Here is a 20,996-nt window from a genome sequence, read left to right as displayed (position 1 = left end):
TGACTGTTCGAGATGCAGTGCATTTGACCGTTAATTGTAAAATATGAGACACGTTCCTTATAGTATAAAAAAAAATCATGTGAGATGATTTTTAGGTTCAAATTGCCCTGACCCAAGTAAGGGTGTTTATTCCCTGTCCTCAGAGAAGACATTTCCATGGCAACTAACTGCAGTAGGTAGAGGAAGGAGAAGCGAGGTGGCTTTACAGTAATCCCATTCATACAGTCATAGTTATTGAGCCCACGTCCATAACCATATGGAGCCCGACCACATCCTTTGGGCTGAGTGCCTGGCCAGGCGGCCCACCCCCAACCGCCCCCCCCCCCACCCCACTCATGTGCCCCTTTCGGGTGGGGATAGGGATGTCAGTCAGGGGACAAACCCAGATTAACTGTGCCCCTGGGTCCCACGGCACAAACTGGAAACTTTATCGGCACGATGCAGGAAAATAAACGCATGGATTTGCGCTCTCTTGCAAGGAAGAGCGGGAACTGAAGGCAAAGTTAGAGGAAAGAGGGGGTGGGGGAAATGTGCGTGTGGAGCTGTTATACTATCTCTACTTGGCAGAGGACGGACCAGAAATCTGTATGGAGAATGAACACGAACACACACACAGTCAAACAACTGCTGAAAACCCAACTCACACTAAATCATGTCTTGGGGAAGCAAACTGGACACATGCAAGCCAGCCAATGGGCCATGGTCAGCCAATCGAAGGCCACCAATCACAATGCAGATTCAAGTATCAAGCTGCTCGGTGAAAGCTGTGCAGGTTCGGGGCCAGGGGGGACAAAGATGGAGCACAACAACTCTGAAGGGCTTGAAATGAATGCTTGTCTGGTTCAAGTAAAAAAAAATATTCAGTCAAGGAGAATAGAAACCGTGCTAGTCCAAATGGACAAATGAAATAAATCCTTATTAAAGCTCTGATTACAGGGTTTGCATGGACTAAATGAATTTAGCTACAGGTAGCTCTTAAAGTAAAAAATGTGTGGTGTGTGTCTGCCCAAAATTTGACTTAATCCCGTTTTCCATTTCAGAATTTTTTTGGTTACGAGCTTCGTGGCATTTCAATGTTATAGTTTAAACTGCAATTGTTAGCAAAGTCAGATTCAATCTAGTGAGACATTCTCCAGAGGCAGGCAGTGACACTGTTACCATAGCAAACGCCTTGCCCTTAAAGTGGCAGGTGACATTTTTGGTTACAGCTGATATTTTACAGACTCAAAGCTAAAAGACATTTTGCGATATACCACATTTCTACTTCATAGGGAGTACATGTATTATTTGAGAAATATTTCACAGAATATTCATGGATTGTTTTTTGGGTCAAACCAAATGTCTGGTAAGAAATCCGAATAGATTTATTTGTATCTAGCTAGCTAACTGCCACAGTGGCTGATAGTTCAAAGCACCATGGTGCTTTAATTTCTGTTACATTACACACACACACACACACACACACACACACACACACACACACACACACACACACACACACACACACACACACACACACACAAAGACCAATGGTCTTGGTGCCCATGCAAATTAAGCCCTCATTTGGTCAAGTGGTCTTGTCCCGAACACCAAAATGATGGAGAAAATAGTATGCAAAATAATTCCTAAATGATTACATTGGTTTACCTGGGTTTGATCAGATAGGGAGGGAGTGATGTAGGGCTTGGTTTGCAGACACACAAGTTAATCAAACACTTGAAATTACTGTTTCGGATTAGTATTTTCTGCTATTGGACAAGTAAAAAATCTGATGCAATTGACCAAAAGATTTGATGTTAATCACAGCAGTCAAATATTTAGTTGCAGATAATAGTTTAAAACGGCACAGGTTATATATGAGGAATATAGTGAAAACTAGGGTTTACAAGGGGGAATAATGGGGAAAAAAACTGCACAGAGGTCATTTAGGGGGAATAGTGAAAAACTGCACAGGTTTATAAGCGGCGGGACCACACACCCAAAGCCACCCTGGAGAGGTGGTTGTTGTTAGGAGTTTGCTTGGCCATCACAGGTGTGAATGTGTCAGCGCTGCGGTAAGAGGCCACCCAACCCCCCCACCCTCATGCTGACAGAGCTGTCGGGAGGACAGGGGCTGTGTGGAGAGTGGCAGGAAGGGGTCCACGTTTGGCATTTGCTCAGGCCACCCAGAGTGTTGGACTTCCAAACCAGACATTGTCACCGCACCTTCACAGACAAAAGAACAAATGAAGTGAGACTGACACGTTCATTTTTCCCCACTTTGGAAGGAATACAAGAAAAAGCTCCAGTTCCGCCTAACATGACACAGGAATACATGGAAATAAAGACGACATCCCCTCATGAGAGAGTCAGTCTGTCAGGACAGATGCTGCAGGTGACTCTGGCTTGCCCGCCGGGCTCATAGCTAGCCCGCTTGCCCGCCGGGCTCATAGCTAGCCCGCCGGGCTCATAGCTAGCCCGCCGGGCTCATAGCTAGCCCGCCGGGCTCATAGCTAGCCCGCCGGGCTCATAGCTAGCCCGCTTGCCCGCCGGGCTCATAGCTAGCCCGCTTGCCCGCCGGGCTCATAGCTAGCCCGCCGGGCTCATAGCTAGCCCGCCGGGCTCATAGCTAGCCCGCCGGGCTCATAGCTAGCCCGCCGGGCTCATAGCTAGCCCGCCGGGCTCATAGCTAGCCCGCCGGGCTCATAGCTAGCTTCTCTTCCTGCTTGCCTCGCTGCTTATTAACAACGCTAAAGTTACATTTTACATCCAGTTCTGGTAATTTTAAAATGTCATAGGGAAGAAGGCGGTTTGATATGAAGTTTTATAAAAGCTAAAAGGCATATCCAACATCCTTCCTGCCAACGAAGTATCAATGTGAGAAAATCGGAGATACCAAACATTATCAAGTCCTTCGTGGCGTGGAATTGCCTGACAGATGCAGATCACACAAACATTAACAGAGGAACACACACACACACACACACACACCCAGCAGGTGAGTGAGTGAGCTAGTAATCTGGACGAGACCAGACAGGCCCACAGTTTAGAAGGAAAACAGCGACCTGCGATCCCCCGTAGCATTCCACACACACTTTAAGCTGTCTGAACACACACACAGCTTCACAGGTTTGTCTGGACAGGCAGATAAAAAGATCAGACACACATTAACACAAACACACTGCTCTGTCTGGGGAAAACGACTCAAACAGCAGAGTAACAAAATAAGACGATTTCATATCCCTTACGTGTCAGAGCTGAAAACATTTTCAAAGTCCAACACACACACTTCAATCTACACAATTCAGCCTTTTGATACATTCCCTCAGAATTTGGTAAACCCAAGAGGGGAACATGGGCTTGTCAATGACATAGCATAACCAACAACACATAGGCTAATCTTATTACACCTTCAACATAGGAGAGACCAACTCCAGCACGATGAGAAAAAAGATGATTGGGTACCATGCAGTTCAACTAGGAAAGCATGGCACACGCTACACCAGTGTGGTGGATTCAATTCCCAAGGAGGCCAGTGCAAAAAATTATGAACATCTATTAACGCACTACTATAACATGCTTATTTGTTAGTTCAACAGCGTAGCAATAATGCAAGCACTGTCCTGTAACCTACCCATGTAGAGGCTTGAAATGTTATTTCCCTCAAAGGAGCCATATTCTTTCAGCTAATGGAAGACATGAACAAACAGCAAACAAAGTTCCATGCAGACCTACCCAATGGCTCAGGGGAGGTAGTGTTCTGAAGTACTGAACATCACTAATACAGTTTTAAAAACGTACAGAAAGGGAGAGGACAGGCACCCAAGAGAGGATGGTGAGGCGTTCTGAGAGATGACCCTCCCTGTGGTCTTCCATGGGACATCCAGGAGAGAATAATGTTTTTGGGGTAGGCTTAAACCGTGAGAGAAACCATGACAGAGAAGAGAGAGAGGCAAAAGTAAGGTGTGTTCGACAGTTCCCAGCAGAGGCCCGTGAGTATGTGTGCTGGACAGTGTGTGGGCAGCGTCGAAGGGGGTTCCATCACACAGACCCAGGTCAGCCAGACAGCCAGCAGGAGGCGCCGCCAACAACATGATGTCATCAAAGAGGGCCAGAGGCATCATGACTCATCAGCCTCAGCGAGCAGCATTGGAATTTAATGAGACACTTTTAAGACCAGGAAATGGCCGTAAACAACATTCCTCCTTGCCATATAAAAAAAAAATACTTAAACTCTGAATAGGAGGAAGAAAAATGGAATACAAAACAAAGATGAAGAAAGCTCCAGAGAAATGCTAAGCTGTTTCTGACAGGGCACAGGAAATTAGACTTGGAGCTACATCCAATATGCAGCCACAGTAAGGAGCTCTGCTTCCTGATCATTCTGAAGTCATTCCATGGAGATATTCTGATCAGAAACAGAGAAAAGAAAAGAAAACCAGAGAGACGGAAGCAGCATTGGGTTTTCTAAGCCATCATTCCTATAGTCAAACCAATGGCCTAATTCCAACTTCTTCAGATGGACTATAGTAGGATAGCTTCTTTCCAGCACACACGCACACACCAGGGAGTCTGGTTCACAACCTAACCCAGCCATCAATCATCAATTTTCCATTGAGCAGGTTGTCAAATAACCTCTTCAAATGTTTCACACAGGGCTAATGTCTTACAAAAAGTGTCAATGTGGTAATTACACCAGCTGTGGACATATTCAGATTCAGCAATGAGTGAGCCACAACAAATCTGTTTACAATTGAAAGACAGTTGGCCAATCTTCCACACATCTTTAAACAATCCATTGCTGACAAAAGGACTAATTGCATGAGCTATTCCATTTTAAAAATAGCGTGACTGTTTTGTGGTTCAATTTCATTATAAATTGCAATGATCATCCATCCGAGGAGACATTTCTCTCAATGAGAGTGTTCCACTGCTGCATCTGACCCCACACCACCACAACCCCTGACCTCTGCATCCCAATGCCTTTTACCCACATCACATGACTAAGATCATCAATGTCCATCTAAACCTGCACAAGGATGGAAAACTACTGCGTTCAGGTATGACTCAATGGCGAAAAAGCCAGGCGGACAAAACGACCCGTAATCTGAGAGGCTCAACCTGACTAATCAGTTATCGAGTTCCCGCCGATGTCATACAGCCTTTCACTGGCCCTTTATTCGCCCTCTTCAAAGACAGGCCAGAGCCGCCAAGTCACACAGCTGGTGGCTTGTGTTACACTGACAGACAAGCGGTCAGCAAGCTTAACATTTGGCCCTTTAGAGCCTGACACCTTTTTCCATAGCATTCCTTCCTTACCTTCTGTCTGCCAGTAACCAGCAGTGCCCCACCCCCCAACACATACACGCACAGAACCCCCTCCCAGAGTCCATCCTTATGCCTGTTACTCAGTAACGGTCGGGGCAGACCTCATCGCACTGAACCATTTGTCTTGGGCAGTCAAATGTGGAGTGCTTGCATACTTCTAATCTTTCACAAAGTAATATTACCCCAGGACAAAAGGAGGTGCACGAACTTCTGACCAATCACATTATATAAACTTTAGGGAAATGAAATCAAGCTAGAAAAGAATATGCTAAAATCCCCCCCTGAAGCACACCCCCACCCCACACAAACCAAATGTATACCATCCATACACAAATGGTGACCATGCGCCCCCTTTCAAATGGAAGTATGAATTCACTGTTAGTCCGATCCAAGGAGAAAAGGGCACTTCCCCGTCCGCGTCCACCTCCCCGTCCGTTCTGGGCCAGAAGAGAATAGGAAGGAGGCAAGGACGGACATGAGAGAAGACCTGAAGAGTTCTGCGACTTAGGGATTTTACACAAACGAGAAATTAAACAAAAGAAGACAATAGCATAGATAGAAAGCAAAGGAGTCACCTCACTGCATTGTGGGAGGAGGCCAATGAGAGGAGATCCAGGGGCAGTGAAGGGAAGGGTCACTGGGGGCTCTAGCAGGGAGGAATCAGGCTGGCCAGCACCCAGCCAGCCAGCACTTTGATCTCTGCCTTTTCATGCTTTGACATATTCCACCTGTATTACCCTGGTCTCCCCTTTCAGCTCCACTCTGACCGGCATAGTGCCCTGGGAGAGACAGCAGATCAGCCTTCACAAGGACACAGCGTGCTGTAGCAAGCAAATTATGCGAGAAGCTCTTTGAAGACACTCTGCAGTACGTGCACTCAAAAAAAAACACTGGTTAAGCATGTCCTGGGTGTGTGTGTGGGGGTGTGTGTGTGGTAGTGGATTGCTATGGGCACCTTCCAGTCAACCTCCTTACTGAGGGGATCATATAACGGAAGGACAATAAAGCCTTGAAAAGGACCAAATCATGGAGCCGTCACAAGTATGACCAGCACTTATCTTTGACAAACAGCTTTTTCAGAATGAGGGGAAATTCCAACATGCCCATAGACCCCTTTTAGAAACAAGTTGTGTTTTGAAGTGATCCTCCTGTAAATTAGGCTCCTGAACCTGCATTTGGATGTTTCACCAGCAGGAGATGGAATCTGTAGATGGATGTGCCTAAGACGGACCTTGAATGGGGGACAATGCACCAAACAACTCGTTGTCAATAGCTGAGTGAGACCGGTTCATAGCACATCTTAACATTACTGAATGATAACAGTAACCTCCTAATCTTATGCTGGATTGCTGGTGGACCATTTCATAAAGCTACATCAACAGAATGCCCAGTAAGCATTGTACTGGATATTTTCCCATACGGTCCCGTTTAAAAAAAGAAAAGCCTGCCCGGTTTAGTTTGCCGGGGAGAGAAAGGGCAGACGACATGCTATTGAGAGAGCAAAAAACAAAATATCAACAAAACAAGCAGTGCCATGACAACTATCGGAGAACTTCACGGCGGACCGGTTTCACGTTACACCTGATCCCATACATCCACCCAACACGACACACCCCGACCTGTCTTTTCCCCTGGATACTAAGGATAAGAGAAGGAGGACGATACTTCGCCTTCCAGCCGTCGATGGGGGTGGTTGTCTCAGCTGCTAACTTAGCCTTCAGAGCAACAGGACAATTGGCAGAGAGCTGAGAGGATGCTAGCCCCCATCTCTGGCTCGGCACCATCCCTGATGACTGGTGCTCTGTGCTGCACAGTAGCCCAACTGTCAGACCTAACTAACACCTTCACTCCATAATCACCACCACCACATAACAACCACACCAGGGACCTGGCACACTGAGTTTCTTTCTCAATGTGGCTTTATAATCAGTCAGCCCAATTCTGATCTTTGTACTGGATTTGCTCAGATTTTTTGTTAAACAAAAATTTGTCTTTTGACCATTCAGATCAGCTCTGCAAATGGTCAGATGTGAAAAGAACTGGTGTGACTGCTCAAATTGTAAGTGAGAAAAATGCCAGAATTGGGCTGCCTGTCTAAATGCAGGCTATTATGGTCTATGGCCAGAAGGATGGAATCATTTGTTGGCTCGACTGTCATGTGCTCAGCAAGTCCCTGTTGTATTCAGCACAGGGCCGTTAGTCAGTTGGCCAGCTGTAAAATCCCTATGATAACTGTTAATCTGAGCCAAACATTAGCGCCAGTAACGCAACATGCTGCTATTTAATCCCTGCAGATTTGCAGTGATTTGTCTCAGCCCTGGCTCAAACCATGAGAAACCACATACATGTTCATTCATCCACAGTTAATGAGCCCCAGAAAGCAGACTGCTTACCCTCACCGGGGTGCTCTTGGCCTGGGCTCTCTGTGGCTGTGCTCCTGGGTCTCTGGGTCCACTACCCTGAACCCTGACCCCGGCCGTGCCATTCACGCAGACCGCGGCGACGGGCCCCGCCCTGCGCGGCCTCTGTTTGATGCCGTCCAGCAGGCGAACCAGGAGGATGTTGCTGGGCAGCTCATCCACAGCACACTCCACCAGCGTACGGCACTCTGGGCAGCGAAGCTCTCCCCGGGAGCCCAGAATGCCCTGAAGGCAGCGGCGGCAGAAGGTGTGTTGGCAGGGGAGGACCTTGGCTGTGGCATCCAGCCGCTCCAAACACACAGGGCACTCCAGCAAGTCCAACAGCACAGACTCGTCCATTCTTTCTGTCTCCACCCTCTCTCCTCTGTTCTGTGCTTCTATTTCAACAGGAGGAGCATGGCGGTGGGGTTGACGGGTAGTGTTTAGGAAGCCCTGTCCTGCTGTCTGTCACGTCACTCCCATGCCGCATCTATGGCCATAGCGTCTGCATCAGCTGTAGTAAGGAGAAAAGGGTTCTGCTGTCATTCCATATAACCAGATTACTTGCTAACCGCATGACTCTCGCATATAACGGAAAGCTACTCCGCTAGGTATTGCTGCTATGACGTGTGGAATGTAACAGAGTTCAAGACTGTTCCAAAGTTCTCTGGCGTTATGCCAGTCACACCCAAATGTAAAAGGAAAACAGAATGCCTGGAGCTCTTATTCTACAATATTAATGATACACTCGTTAATATTTTCAAATCTCAATCAAATAATAAATTAACGTAATACCACAACGGAGGGGGGGCGGGGGGGGGAATCACATAAGTGCATTATTAGATTAGACAGTGCAGAGCATTACAGACACCATGCGGAGAGATGCTGACACGTTCGAGCAGTGGGATTACGTGCATTAGTATCACCAGCGCTAAACTGAAAGCTTCTTGATCTGTGTTCAAAACCAACGGAGGTAAAAGCATCTATATGCCAATAAATGTAATAAATAAAATCAACATTATCCCCGACTGACCGGAACAAGCTAAATGTTGTGGGAAAAAATACAACTAGTTAAGAGTGCAGTAGCCTACAACTTCGTAGAACACCAGACATGTAAGCGAATGGGCTAGTTACGTCCTAACAGAATGTGCAATAGCTACAGTGCAGAGTAGTAGCCAACCAAAGTCAGTAGAGTACTTCGCTAAAAAAAATCTGGAGAACATCCAGTGCAGTGGTCTTGCGTAACTTTACCAGCTACACAGTTGAGAAATAAAAGCGACACATTACAGTACGTGCACAACGAGCCGTCGGTCATAACAAAAAGTTAACTATGTCCCACGGGTTTAACAAGGTTAGCTAGTTGGCTAGCTAGCTAGTTTTCTAAGGAACAACACTGCAGTGTGTTTCAAACGGGTTTTAAAGTTTACTATACAGTAGCTGTGATTACTAGCTAGTTATAATTGGTGCACACGCCAATTTAAGTTATTTAAATAGTCATATGTCACTAAATTACATAGCAATTAGTATGCTTATTATAGCTGAGTGAAAAGTTTGAAAACAATCGCCCTTGAAAACACAAATCTTACCTCAAAGAAGGGCCTCCTCTTCCACCCCTCCTCTCCTTTTCGAACAATTTCTCTCTCGACTTTGATAGCGAACAAGCAAGCCAAGGAATAAGCGACTTCGGGATACAAGCCTATTTCGTAGGTAATGTAGTTTTCACAGTCTATTCTGCTTCATAGCGTGAAGTATTTTTACAAGTCACTGTATTCTACACTTTCCGGAATGGTCAGAGAGAGCATGTAAACTGGTAAATTCACGGTTTTGAAAAGACCGACGGGAGAAACGAACTCCAGCTGCCGTATCCAAACGCCATGATGAGCTCGATTGATTCTGTGGAACACGCCCGAGCTACTCCACCGAGGTGGGAGGGCGTGATGATGTGTCAACAGTCAACATGTAACATTTACACACGTCAATGGGTTCTTCAGTCCTTGAAATAATATAACGAATGAAATCGACGTTAAATAGATTTTCCAACCTGAGCATACCTCATGCTTCTGTATTGAAACCTCTAAGCTAGTGGACAACCTGTTTTTGTAATGTTAGGTTGTAATGAACGCCCGCCGTAATAATACACTAGAAGACTACTATGTAGTTCTCAAATCCAGAGACCCACTGGGACAACATTTCGGCGTCTGTCACACCAACCTACATCACCGCCCGCTTAACCTCTTTCCAGATACAGCCAGCGCTCAATTACAGTAGCTATGGGTTTATATCATCCTCTTTTTTATCAGTTGCCTCTGGCCACTGCTGTTGCAAGTGCTCCACTGCCCCGGTTTTCTCATCTGTTCTTATCCTGGCTCATCTGCCTGGTACAAAATGTAATTACTTAGTTTAAAAGTTTCTATATACAGAGAAAACCCATCTTACTGACTCTTCCCTATTCAAAATATCAGGCTTATGTCTTAATAGGTTCTTGGAGTGGGGGGATGGGGGGAAAAGGAAAACAAAGTAAAATGCTCTGATTTTAAACTGGTATTTGGATAAAAATACACTAATTTGACAAAAATAAATAATGATATGTCAGGCATGTGACAAATTACACTATATTTTATATAGGTAGTTATAGCATTAACAATAATTTGGTATCATCTTAGCTGTGAAGTGGAAAGTTAATGCTCATTTACTGAATTACTATAAAGTATTAACCCAAAAATGCTTATTGTAGAACAGCAAAAATTACATATGAGCAGCACTTGACATAATATACATATGGGCAGCACTTGACATTCACTTTTTTACTCACCAGCCACTGTGGCTAGTGGTTTTCCAAAGTTACTAGCCTCTCAGCATTTTCACTAGCCACAATTTTGTGGTTGGGAAATGATGTTTTATTTGATTAAAGTTGACTATGGTGTCCTTTATGGTTTCGACTTTTAAATTGCTTGTCCCAACCACAGAAGAGACCCCTTCACCTTTTCACTGCTGTAACGTCCTACAATCGGTGCAGTAGATTATTTTCTTGGCTAGACCAAACACCACTGAAAGGCAATAGGCCTAACACAAATGGACCAGAATTAAACACTGTATGCAGGTATTGCTCATGTGAGTTGTAGGGTTGTAACTCATAGTGTGACTCACATTGCAATGAGTTTATTTCAGATGTCTTTTGAGAAGACTACAATAAAAAAATATCTAGATAGATATCTAGAATGCCACCCACCAAAATGTCTAGTAAGAGTGACTGCGTTACATGCCACAGTCAAATTCTACCCACATTTGGCGGGTGCTTATGTCAAGCCCTGCATATGATAATTCACAATGACATGAAAGGTAAGTAGTTGATAACCTATGACTAATTGGGCCATTGACATTAGACCAACAACCAAAGATAGAAACAAAAACTTGACATTTTTAACACGTGTTGTTAGCATTTTATAAGCATTTTTAACATGGCCTACATGGATGATAGAGTGTGAGAATGTGTTCATATTGAAACAACTACAGTGGGGAGAACAAGTATTTGATACACTGCCGATTTTGCAGGTTTTCCTACTTACAAAGCATTTAGAGGTCTGTAATTCTTATCATAGGTACACTTCAACTGTGAAAGAAAATCCAGAAAATCACATTGTATGATTTTTAATTAATTAATTTGCATTTTATTGCATGACATAAGTATTTGATCACCTACCAACCAGTAAGAATTCCCGCTCTCACAGACCTGTTCGTTTTTCTTTAAGAAGCCCTCCTGTTCTCCACTCATTACCTATATTAACTGCACCTGTTTGAACTCGTTACCTGTATAAAAGACACCTGTCCACACACTCAATCAAACAGACTCCAAACTCTCCATAATGGCCAAGACCAGAGAGCTGTGTAAGGACATCAGGGATACAATTGTAGACCAGCACAAGGCTGGGATGGGCTACAGGACAATAGGCAAGCCGCATGGTGAGAAGGCAACAACTGTTGGCGCAATTATTAGAAAATGGAAGAGGTTCAAGATGACGCTCAATCTCCCTCAGTCTGGGGCTCCATGCAAGATCTTACCTTATCAGCCCAGAACAACACGGCAGGACCTGGTCAATGACCTGAAGGGAGCTGGGACCACAGTCTCAAAGAAAACCATTAGTAACATACTATGCCGTCATGGATTAAAAGCCAGCGCATGTCCAGGTCTGTCTGAAGTTTGCCAATGACCATCTGGATGATCAAGAGGAGGAATGGGAGAAGGTCATGTGGTCTGATGAGACAAAAATAGAGCTTTTTGGTCTAAACTCCATTCGCCGTGTTTGGAGGAAGAAGGATGAGTACAACCCCAAGAACACCATCCCAAATGTGAAGCATTAAGGTGGAAACATCATTCTTTGGGGGTGCTTTTCTGCAAAGGGGACAGGACGACTGCACTGTATTGAAGGGAGGATGGATGGGGCCATGTATCGCGGTATCTTGGCCAACAACCTCCTTCCCTCAGTAAGAGCATTGAAGATGGGTCGTGGCTGGGTCTTCCAGCATGACAACGACCCGAAACACACAGCCAGGGCAACTAAGGAGTGGCCCCGTAAGAAGCATTTCAAGGTCCTGGAGTGGCCTAGCCAGTCTCCAGACCTGAACCCAATAGAAAATCTTTGGAGGGAGCTGAAAGTCCGTATTGCCCAGCGACAGCCCCGAAACCTGAAGGATCTGGAGAAGATCTGTATGGAGGAGTGGGTCAAAATCCCTGCTGCAGTGTGTGCAAACCTGGTCAAGAACTACAGGAAACTTATGATCTCTGTAATTGCAAACAAAGGTTTCTGTACCAAATATTAAGTTCTGCTTTTCTGATGTATCAAATACTTATGTCAAGCAATAAAATGCAAATTAATTACTTATAAATAATTTCTGTATTTTTGTTTTTGATTCCGTCACTCACAGTTGAAGAGTACAGACTTCTACATGCTTTGTAAGTGGGAAAACCTGTAAAATCGGCAGTGTCTCATACTTGTTCTCCCCACTGTATATTGTTTAGGTATTTACTGTTATGATAATAGTAAAAGCTTTTTTGAGGGTTCTCACATCAGGCTTGACACCCAAGTTTGGGAATCCCTGTCCTAACCCTTGTCTCCACTTCCTCCTTCTGCTGTTCCAGATCTGCTTCAGCCTAACAACTGAGCGCAAATCACTGTCTGTCCCACTACTGGCACACATAAAATAAAGGAAATATACAAGAACCTGGTAGAAATTTTTCTGGGCACGCTGAAATCAGGATCCATTCAATACATTAGCTGCTTTTTTTTCAAATTCTAGCTGGCTAATATGAGTCACTGAAATAGACGTCTCTGCCCGTAACTAAGCCAACCACTTGCCTGACTGACATGCTCTATACATTAAACACAGGAAATAAACACACCATGCCTACATTTCTGAGATACAGTTCCTATGCAGATAAGTCATTTTGGAATTTATTAGGACCTATTCTATGAATTCTATAACAGAATTAACATATTTGTGCCTTTGGAGCATTTCTTGGATCTGTTATTTCAGCTCTTGAAACACAAAACAATGTTTCATACCATATTGCTTCTACATGAACTGTGTGATAGTGACTACTGACTGGAGTGAGCAGTGTCTTTTCTCAATTTTCTTCTTACCTCAACTAGGCTACAACTGTCCTACAAAACATTTTCTATGCCACCTTTCTGTTTTTACAATCCATATTTTCTAACAGTGAAGAAGTTACCTAATGAAGTATTAGACTGGGTCCCACTCTCTAACTTTTGTTTTACTTTGAATTCAAACAAACCTTAGCTTACTCAGTCAGAAAATTGGGTCGACCCATCTTGAATGGATGGCCAGCCGTTGCCCACTGGTTAGCCAAATGCTAAAAATAGATTATTATAACAAAAAAATTTTCAAGTAAATGAAACTAGTCTCTTGGGCCGGAGTTCTGTCAAAACAATTTAATTACATAAAAATTATATAAATCCTATTTTATTTTACCAGCCACCCACAATGAAAGATGGTCTGTCTGTTCTGGCATTTGCCAGAATTGCCAGATGGTCAATCCGCCAATGCTCAACTCTCTCCTGGAGACCCCAAGCCATTCTGTGTATTAGATTTAAAAGCTAGCTCACCTAAATCCACTTGTCTAATAATAAGAAGCCCTTGTCTGCTTGATTCAGGTGAGCAAGTTCAGGGCAATGACGAAACTGATGGCTGATGGTCCCCAGGAGAGGATTGAGAGCTACTGATTAATTTTACCTTTCAATTAAACCGAATAACACTGATAACCTCGTCGTCATCGCACCAGTCAGTGGGTGGGATATATTAGGCAGCAAGTGAACGTTCTGTCCTCAAAGTTGATGTGTTAGAAGCAGGAAAAATGGGCAAGCGTAAGGATCTGAGCAACTTTTCACAACTGGGTCAGGGCATCTCCAAAACTGCAGCCCTTGTGGGGTGTCCCCGGTCTGCAGTGGTCAGTACCTAACAAAAGTGGTCTAAGGAAGGAAAATTGGTGAACTGGAGACAGGGTCATGGAAGGCCAAGGCTCATTGATGCAGGTGGGGAGCAAAGGCTGGCCCATGTCGTCCGATCCAACAGACAAGCTTCTGTAGCTCAAATTGCTGAAAAAGTTCATGCTGGTACTGATAGAAAGATGTCAGAACACAGTTTGGGGGGCTGCAAATTATGGCATGTTATGGCTGATCTGTGTATATTTGAGGAGGTTCTGTTTCGTTAAAAACAACCACTATAACTTCTGTAGTTGGTTGTCTCTTTAACTTAAGGTTGTTCTGCAGACAAGTCCAAGAGTGGTTGGCGTAGTATTAAATGTATGTCTACCACTAACCAGCCCTGTGAGCCTGTTTCATTTCTATGCTGAGATGACACACATTGTTTCTATAAAATAAACCAATTTTGATTCAAGTGGATTTTAAAAGATAGGTTGTCATCTTATCAAAATCCAAGTTCTTGGACAGAGTTGTCCAGGGTTTGTAATTGTAAAACAATACAAACCTAGATTTTGCGGCCAATAGAAAAAAAGCACTAATCTAAAATCGATTGGTATATATAGTAAATCCCAAGGAAGACAATTTCTTCAACAAAATTTAATGATCAGCTGTATCAACTGATTTTGACAGGTCAATAAACAGAGAAAAACATCTTGATTAGTCATCCAAAGCTGCTGTAATAGTACCAATCAATAAAATATATTTTATAAAGCCCCTTTTCACATCAGCAGTTGGCACAAAGTGCTTATACGGATATCCGGCCCTGAAACCCAAAAGAGCAATTAACAAGAGTTGATGCACAGTGGCTAGGAAAAACTCCCTTAGGGTTACCACTTTAGGAAGAAACCTAGAGAGATGCTGGGCTCTGAGATGTGGCCAGTCCTCTTCTGCCTGTGTTGGGGAAGATTAGAGTGTTACCCTTTTGGGCCACGTGCATGTTTAGATGACCTGTGGGTGAATAAATACAGGTAAACTGTGTCCTGAGTCTTAATGCAGAATAAGGGTCAACTGCACAATCAGGTAGATAGGACATAGACTTTGGCCAAGGTTGGCTAGAAGTTGTCAAGCCAGATAGTCCCAACAAATCTAAAACCATACCTCTGCATAGAAGTCAGACAGACCCTAGTCTGTAAATAGTACTGTCGAGGTCTGAGAACAGACTGCTATTTTCAGATAAAGAGTATTATACAGGGTACAGCTGTATACAATGATGAGACAAAACACTATATGACCACTCACAGGTGAAGCAAACAATGTTGTTCATCTCCTAGCAAGGGCACATGTGAACAATCAGTTCTCATAATCAACATGTTGGATGCAGGAGAAATGGGCAGAAGATCAGAGTGACTATGACATGGGCCAAATTGTTATGGCCAGATGACTGGGTCAGAGCATCTCAAATGGTAAGGCTTGTGGGGTGCTCCCAGTGAGCAGTGATGAGTACCTACCGACTCTGGTCCGATGGGGGACAAACCACAAAGTGAGTGTTAGGCGTCCAAGGATCATGGATGCCCAAGGTCAATGGAGGCTATCTTGTTTGGTCCAAACCGACAGGTGGTTTACAGTGGCACAAGTCACAGAAAAGCTTAATGATGGTGCATTTCACCCTGCTGTGTACAGGGCTGTGTAGCCACAGACCGGTCAGAGCGCCCATGATTCCTCTTATGCACCATCAGAACTGGACTTTGGAGCAGTGGAAGAAGGTCTGAAGTTATGGCTCCAGGATGCACTGAAGGAAGATTACAAGCCGATGGAGGGAGTGTGATGCTCTAGGAAACTTTCTTCTAGAAAACCCTGTTTTCATGCATTCATATAGATGTCAATTTGACACGTGCCACCTACCTAAACATGGTTGCAGTCCAGGTACACCCCTTCATGGCAATGGTATTCCCTGATGGCAGTGGCCTCTTTTAGCAGGACAATACACCCTGCCACACTGCACACATTGTTCGGGAATTGTTTGAGGAACATGATGAAGCATTAAAGGTGTTGTCCTGGCCTCATTTCCCCAGATCTCAATCCGATTGAGCACCTGTGGGATGTGCTGGAACAACAAGTCCAATCCACAGCAGCTCCACATCCCAACTTGAAGGATCTGCTGCTTATATCTTGGTGCCAGATAACACAGGTTACCTTCAGGGGTCTTGTAGAGTCCATGCTTCGGTGGGTCAGTGCAGTTTTGGCAACACATGGAGGGCCAACAGCATATTAGACAGTTGGTTTTAATGTTTTGGCTGATCAGTGAATTTACCAATTTCGCCAAGAAATTGCAAGAAACATTTCTAAATTGAACAATAATTGTCAAGGTCATTTGTATCACCACCGTTGTGAAGTGGCAGACCATAGACACATAGGTTATAATTTTTTTAGGAATAACCCCAGTGATTAGCGTTAAATTATAGATATTCATTAGAGGTCTGGAGTTTGAAAGTGCAGCAACAACCAGCAGAACAGGTTCAAATTTGTAAAAGCATCAATTACCTATTTTTCTGTAAACTAACATAGCAAAAAAACTTGGCCCTTTACATCAGGCCCTTAATAGTTACTCTTATTTTTTGGCGTAACAATAATTTGTCTTTCAGTAGAGGTACGCATTTGAGATCTCTCAAACAGATCTTAATGACTGATCAAAGGTCAGATTTGTGCAAGCCTGCAGAATCTAGGCATATGCATGTGGTGAATAAGTGTTGTGCAAAAATGACATTATGGTGTTGGGGGGTCTTTATCTTACTACTATCACTCACCAGCTTATCTTTGTCCATTTCATCACCAGGACCCTGACCTGCATCTCAAGTTCAGCTCAACACCTAAGCCTCCCTACAAGATTGATTGAAGTAGCCTATTGGCTATTTAATGTAAAACATGGATCAATGATAGAAATGTCTGTACTTCATACAGAATCACTGGAATGTTAACCTAAATGTCTGATGTAGATAGTGTAAGGACATTTAGCATCTGTCAAACAGAGATATGCCACGCATTCTGAGGAGACCCTCTTTCCCTTCACTCCCTGAACCAAGTCCTCCACAGAGAATCAGAGCAACTCTTCATTTACACCTCTATTTGTCTACAGTCAACAGAATCCCTCCATGCGTGTTTGTCTCTAGTAAACAGTGTTTGTGTGCATGAGAGAGAGAAATTGCACCCTTTGAGAAAAATTCTTCAGTTACTGACCGTTCCCTCATTAGCCCCATACCTGCACAGTTTAAGCATAACATAGCTTCCCTGGGGGGAGAGGAGTGTCGATGCAGTAGTGAGGAAGAGAATGGCGCAGGAAAACAATAAAATGTCTGATTTATATCGATCTCATTTTGGAGGACGCAGAGGGGAAGGGAGAAAGACCAATAAAAACTTGATTTATATGTAGTTGGCCCTCTTCTGTCACCAGTGATCCCATAGGAGCGGGCAGAGGCTTTCAAGTCATATTTCATCATTGCCATGGAGACAGAGATGGAGTTCCACCCCTCCTGATTGGGTGAAGGGCTGGGACTATAGCCCTTGCCCTCCGGGCTACATGGCCAGCCCTGTCCTGCCCCTACTCATGTTTTATCCTTGCATCCCGTGTCACCTCTATCTGAGCTTCAGGTTCAGATTATTTGCATCAGTAGAAAGCAACATGAGTGATTCACAGACCTTGAGAGGTAATGACCTCTCAGAATGACTCAACCTTAACAACAGAAAGAAACAGTCCACAGCCCTAATGTTTGTAATAAACCAGACTGACACACACAAACACACCCACGATGGAGGTGACAGCTGTGCTATTGCCTAGAGGCAGGGGCGAGGAAGGAGGAGAGAGAGACAGGACAAGACATATGCTCCATTTTCCCCTGGAGGGAGAAAACCTGACAGCCGTAACACATGATAATGCATTCAACAATCAGCCTCATGCACAGTAAACGGTAAACTACCACTCATGACAAATGTGGACATAAAAACAATACTGCACAGGAATATATTATTCATCTTTAGTATGAGGAACTAAAAACGTTTTCAAGGAATGTGTTGGACTGGCACTCGCATAACACAGGAGTATGTTATAATGATTAAGTTTGGCAAGAAAACCACAAACAATATTATTTTATTATTAGTAGTAGAAAATGTAATTTGGGGAAATGCTTTTTGAGGTCTGAAAACATGAACTCTATCCTTAATCCCATAGTGCACTTGTAAGTATTTATTTATTTCGAACACAAAGAGGTAATTTTCCTGAAAAATTGCATATTGCTTGTTGTTCTATGCCTTGCCTGGGGGACCAAGCGGTGCACTTTCGAAATACGCCATCTGGAACATGACAGTGTTTGATTCTGGAAATGGCCCTCTCAGGTCCTCTATAAGCCGGAATGAATACAATTATATTTTAACTTACTCTGCTGATTTTCTATGGTGTTAGTCCATCAGCTACTTGAAATGTGAGACAAAGTATCCACAGGAAATAATTGCTTTCCAGACTTTTTAGAGCACTGGTGCTAAAAGTAAAAATATACAGTATATCACACTCCCACTCTGTGCACTGGCCCATCACTGTCTGGGTTGTCAGCAGGGGTCTCATTGTGCTCCAGCGACTGCTTGTGTTGTGGGGCTGTTTTGCTTCCAAAGGCCCTGGGAACCTTGTTAGGATACATGGAATCACTCTGTCAAGTACCAGGCGATTACAGAGCAACATTTATATGCCTCTGCCAGGAAGCCAAAACTGTGAAGTGGTTGGATCTTCCAGTAGGACAATGAGCCAAAGCCTTCCACCAGATTCACACAAAACCCAGCTCACTGAAAACAGAATCAATTTCTGACAAACCTTGACCAACAGAAGTACCAACATCATGGAGTCCAAATAAAATTGCATTCAACTTTTGTGGCAGACAAGGGACAACTGAGATGTTTCTATGTAAATGTAAGTTGTATTCTTTACATAATTTGAAGATAGTCACATTCTGTGATTATAGGCTACTATGGCTGACAAATTGGATGCCAGGGTGTATGTATGAATACATTGAAAAGTAGCACAAAAAGGGTGTTTATCTGTTTTGTGTAACTCAAAATATCCTACAGGGACCTACTGAAAGGCCACTTCTAAAGAGATCTCGATCCGTCTTCCCCTGTTTAATGCCACATCCTAGGGCAAAAGCTTTCAAATTAGATTTGGGACCAGAGGTGAATGGCAATGAACGGTGAATGTTTGTGTCAGTGAAGTGGCTTCGCCTCAAGAACAGAAATCCAGCAAAACCAATGGCCTTGTGGGAAATAGAAACCAAGAAATCAACTACTCTCCCCCCAGTGATACAGTGGATAATCATAGAGGACAATGAGACAGCAACCTACTATCGATAATCTTTTTCATCTGTCTTTTTGATCTCCTGATAAATCAGCCCTAATCACTGCATATACAATATAATAGAAATGAGGGCAGTTGTAGTGTAAAAAGGATTGACTACTGTAGTAATGGAAATTCCTCAAGTATGGAAACTGGAGTTTGCTCTAATAGTTGGCCTTCCCATACGAAGTGTAGTGGAGCTGTTGAGAGGCCCAGGACAGGAGTACGGTCAATGGTTCTCATCAGGGCTTAGGGGCCCCTCTTTCACGCCTCTGACTTCTGTATTTCTGTGAAATCAGACATTAATAATTCATGGGTTTATTGCCATAAGGGCTGGGGGTGAAATGACAGCAGGTGCTGGCTGTACCTCAAGCAATAAAAAGTCTGCATTTGAAGTCTGTAGACGACGGACACGCACAAAATGATTTCAAGACAAAAAAAAATACTGGATTACTAGTATTATATAGCAAAGAGGATAAAACATGAATTCAGGACATATCCAAAACATGTAGGCAAAAATTAACTGGATTTGTTGGTCTAATATCTCCTCTGAATTATAAGGAGATAAAAGACAGCTGTGGACAATACACACTGAAGAATTTGAAGAAAGTGCGCACAACACTTAACCCTAAAATGACCTCTTTCAGCAATCCCACCCTCCTGCGATGCTCCAATAACTTGCCATTACACTGCAAATGAACAGGCACATCTATGTATTCGCCACCAGGGTGCAGCTTGTCGAATGTAATTAACTTGGGAAGATAAAACAACCACCTAACCCATTTTAGATAGCAGCGGTCATTAAATGCAATTCATAATTTAGAAGTGGAATGACAAAAGATACCAACATGACAACAGCATAAATATTAAATGAACGTCTTGCTGGCCGCCACACTAATAGCAGTTTCCATCACTCTCTGGCAGCGGTATAAAGCTCTGCCAGAGGAATGGAGAAAAGAATCGGGGAGGGGGAGGTAGAATGTACCAATGTTATACACAGATAAATCACATTAATATTAGCGTGTAGAACATGAGGTAGGAACACTGCTTTACATCCACTGCATGGACTAGAAGCACCATCATCTTTAGAGGCCTATAAGGGGGAGATAGTATAATCTCAATAGCACTTACAAACAGAAGCCAGTCATTTGTACACTGATACTGTCATCGTGTCTTTCCTAGACATCATCCACCAACACACGTTTCATTCAAATGTCTCAGACTCTGTTATTTGTAAAGATCCTTGGTAAATATTTGACTGGAATGTCATATGTCTTGGATCAGTCCACGCAGGGCCCAGCAGAACACTGGTCCTTGAAGGACAGGACCTCACAGACCCTTCTGCCCCCTTCAGTGAGACTCAACCCTCAGCGGCAGGCTGGAGAGGCACAGGGCTCACCGCATGCACAATCACAATGGATATCTTTCATGTAGTGGCTGCCAAGGCATTGGTGTTCAAGAGCTACAATTACCACCAGCCAC

General features: G+C 43.8%; 1 protein-coding gene across 2 annotated transcripts in view; it reads right to left on the bottom strand.

The window, feature by feature from the left end:
- The window catches only part of sh3rf1 (SH3 domain containing ring finger 1), a 39,461-nt gene extending 29,808 nt beyond the window's left edge, over positions 1–9,653 (bottom strand). Inside the window, exons 1-2 of one of the 2 annotated variants that reach the window (XM_029121796.2) lie at positions 9,293–9,653; positions 7,707–8,220 (exon numbers count right to left, since the gene is read on the bottom strand). In XM_029121796.2, coding sequence (XP_028977629.1) covers positions 7,707–8,066 — 360 coding nt within the window. In that variant the 5' untranslated portion in view covers positions 8,067–8,220; positions 9,293–9,653. Of the gene's footprint in view, positions 1–7,700; positions 8,221–9,292 lie in introns of both variants that reach the window. The other variant, XM_013135013.4, reaches the window with a different exon arrangement.
- Between the last annotated feature and the right edge of the window lie 11,343 nt (positions 9,654–20,996).

The sequence above is a fragment of the Esox lucius genome, chromosome 8 (assembly GCF_011004845.1).
Source record: "Esox lucius isolate fEsoLuc1 chromosome 8, fEsoLuc1.pri, whole genome shotgun sequence".
Taxonomy (NCBI): domain Eukaryota; kingdom Metazoa; phylum Chordata; class Actinopteri; order Esociformes; family Esocidae; genus Esox; species Esox lucius.
This window is presented reverse-complemented; position numbering and strand designations above follow the sequence as displayed.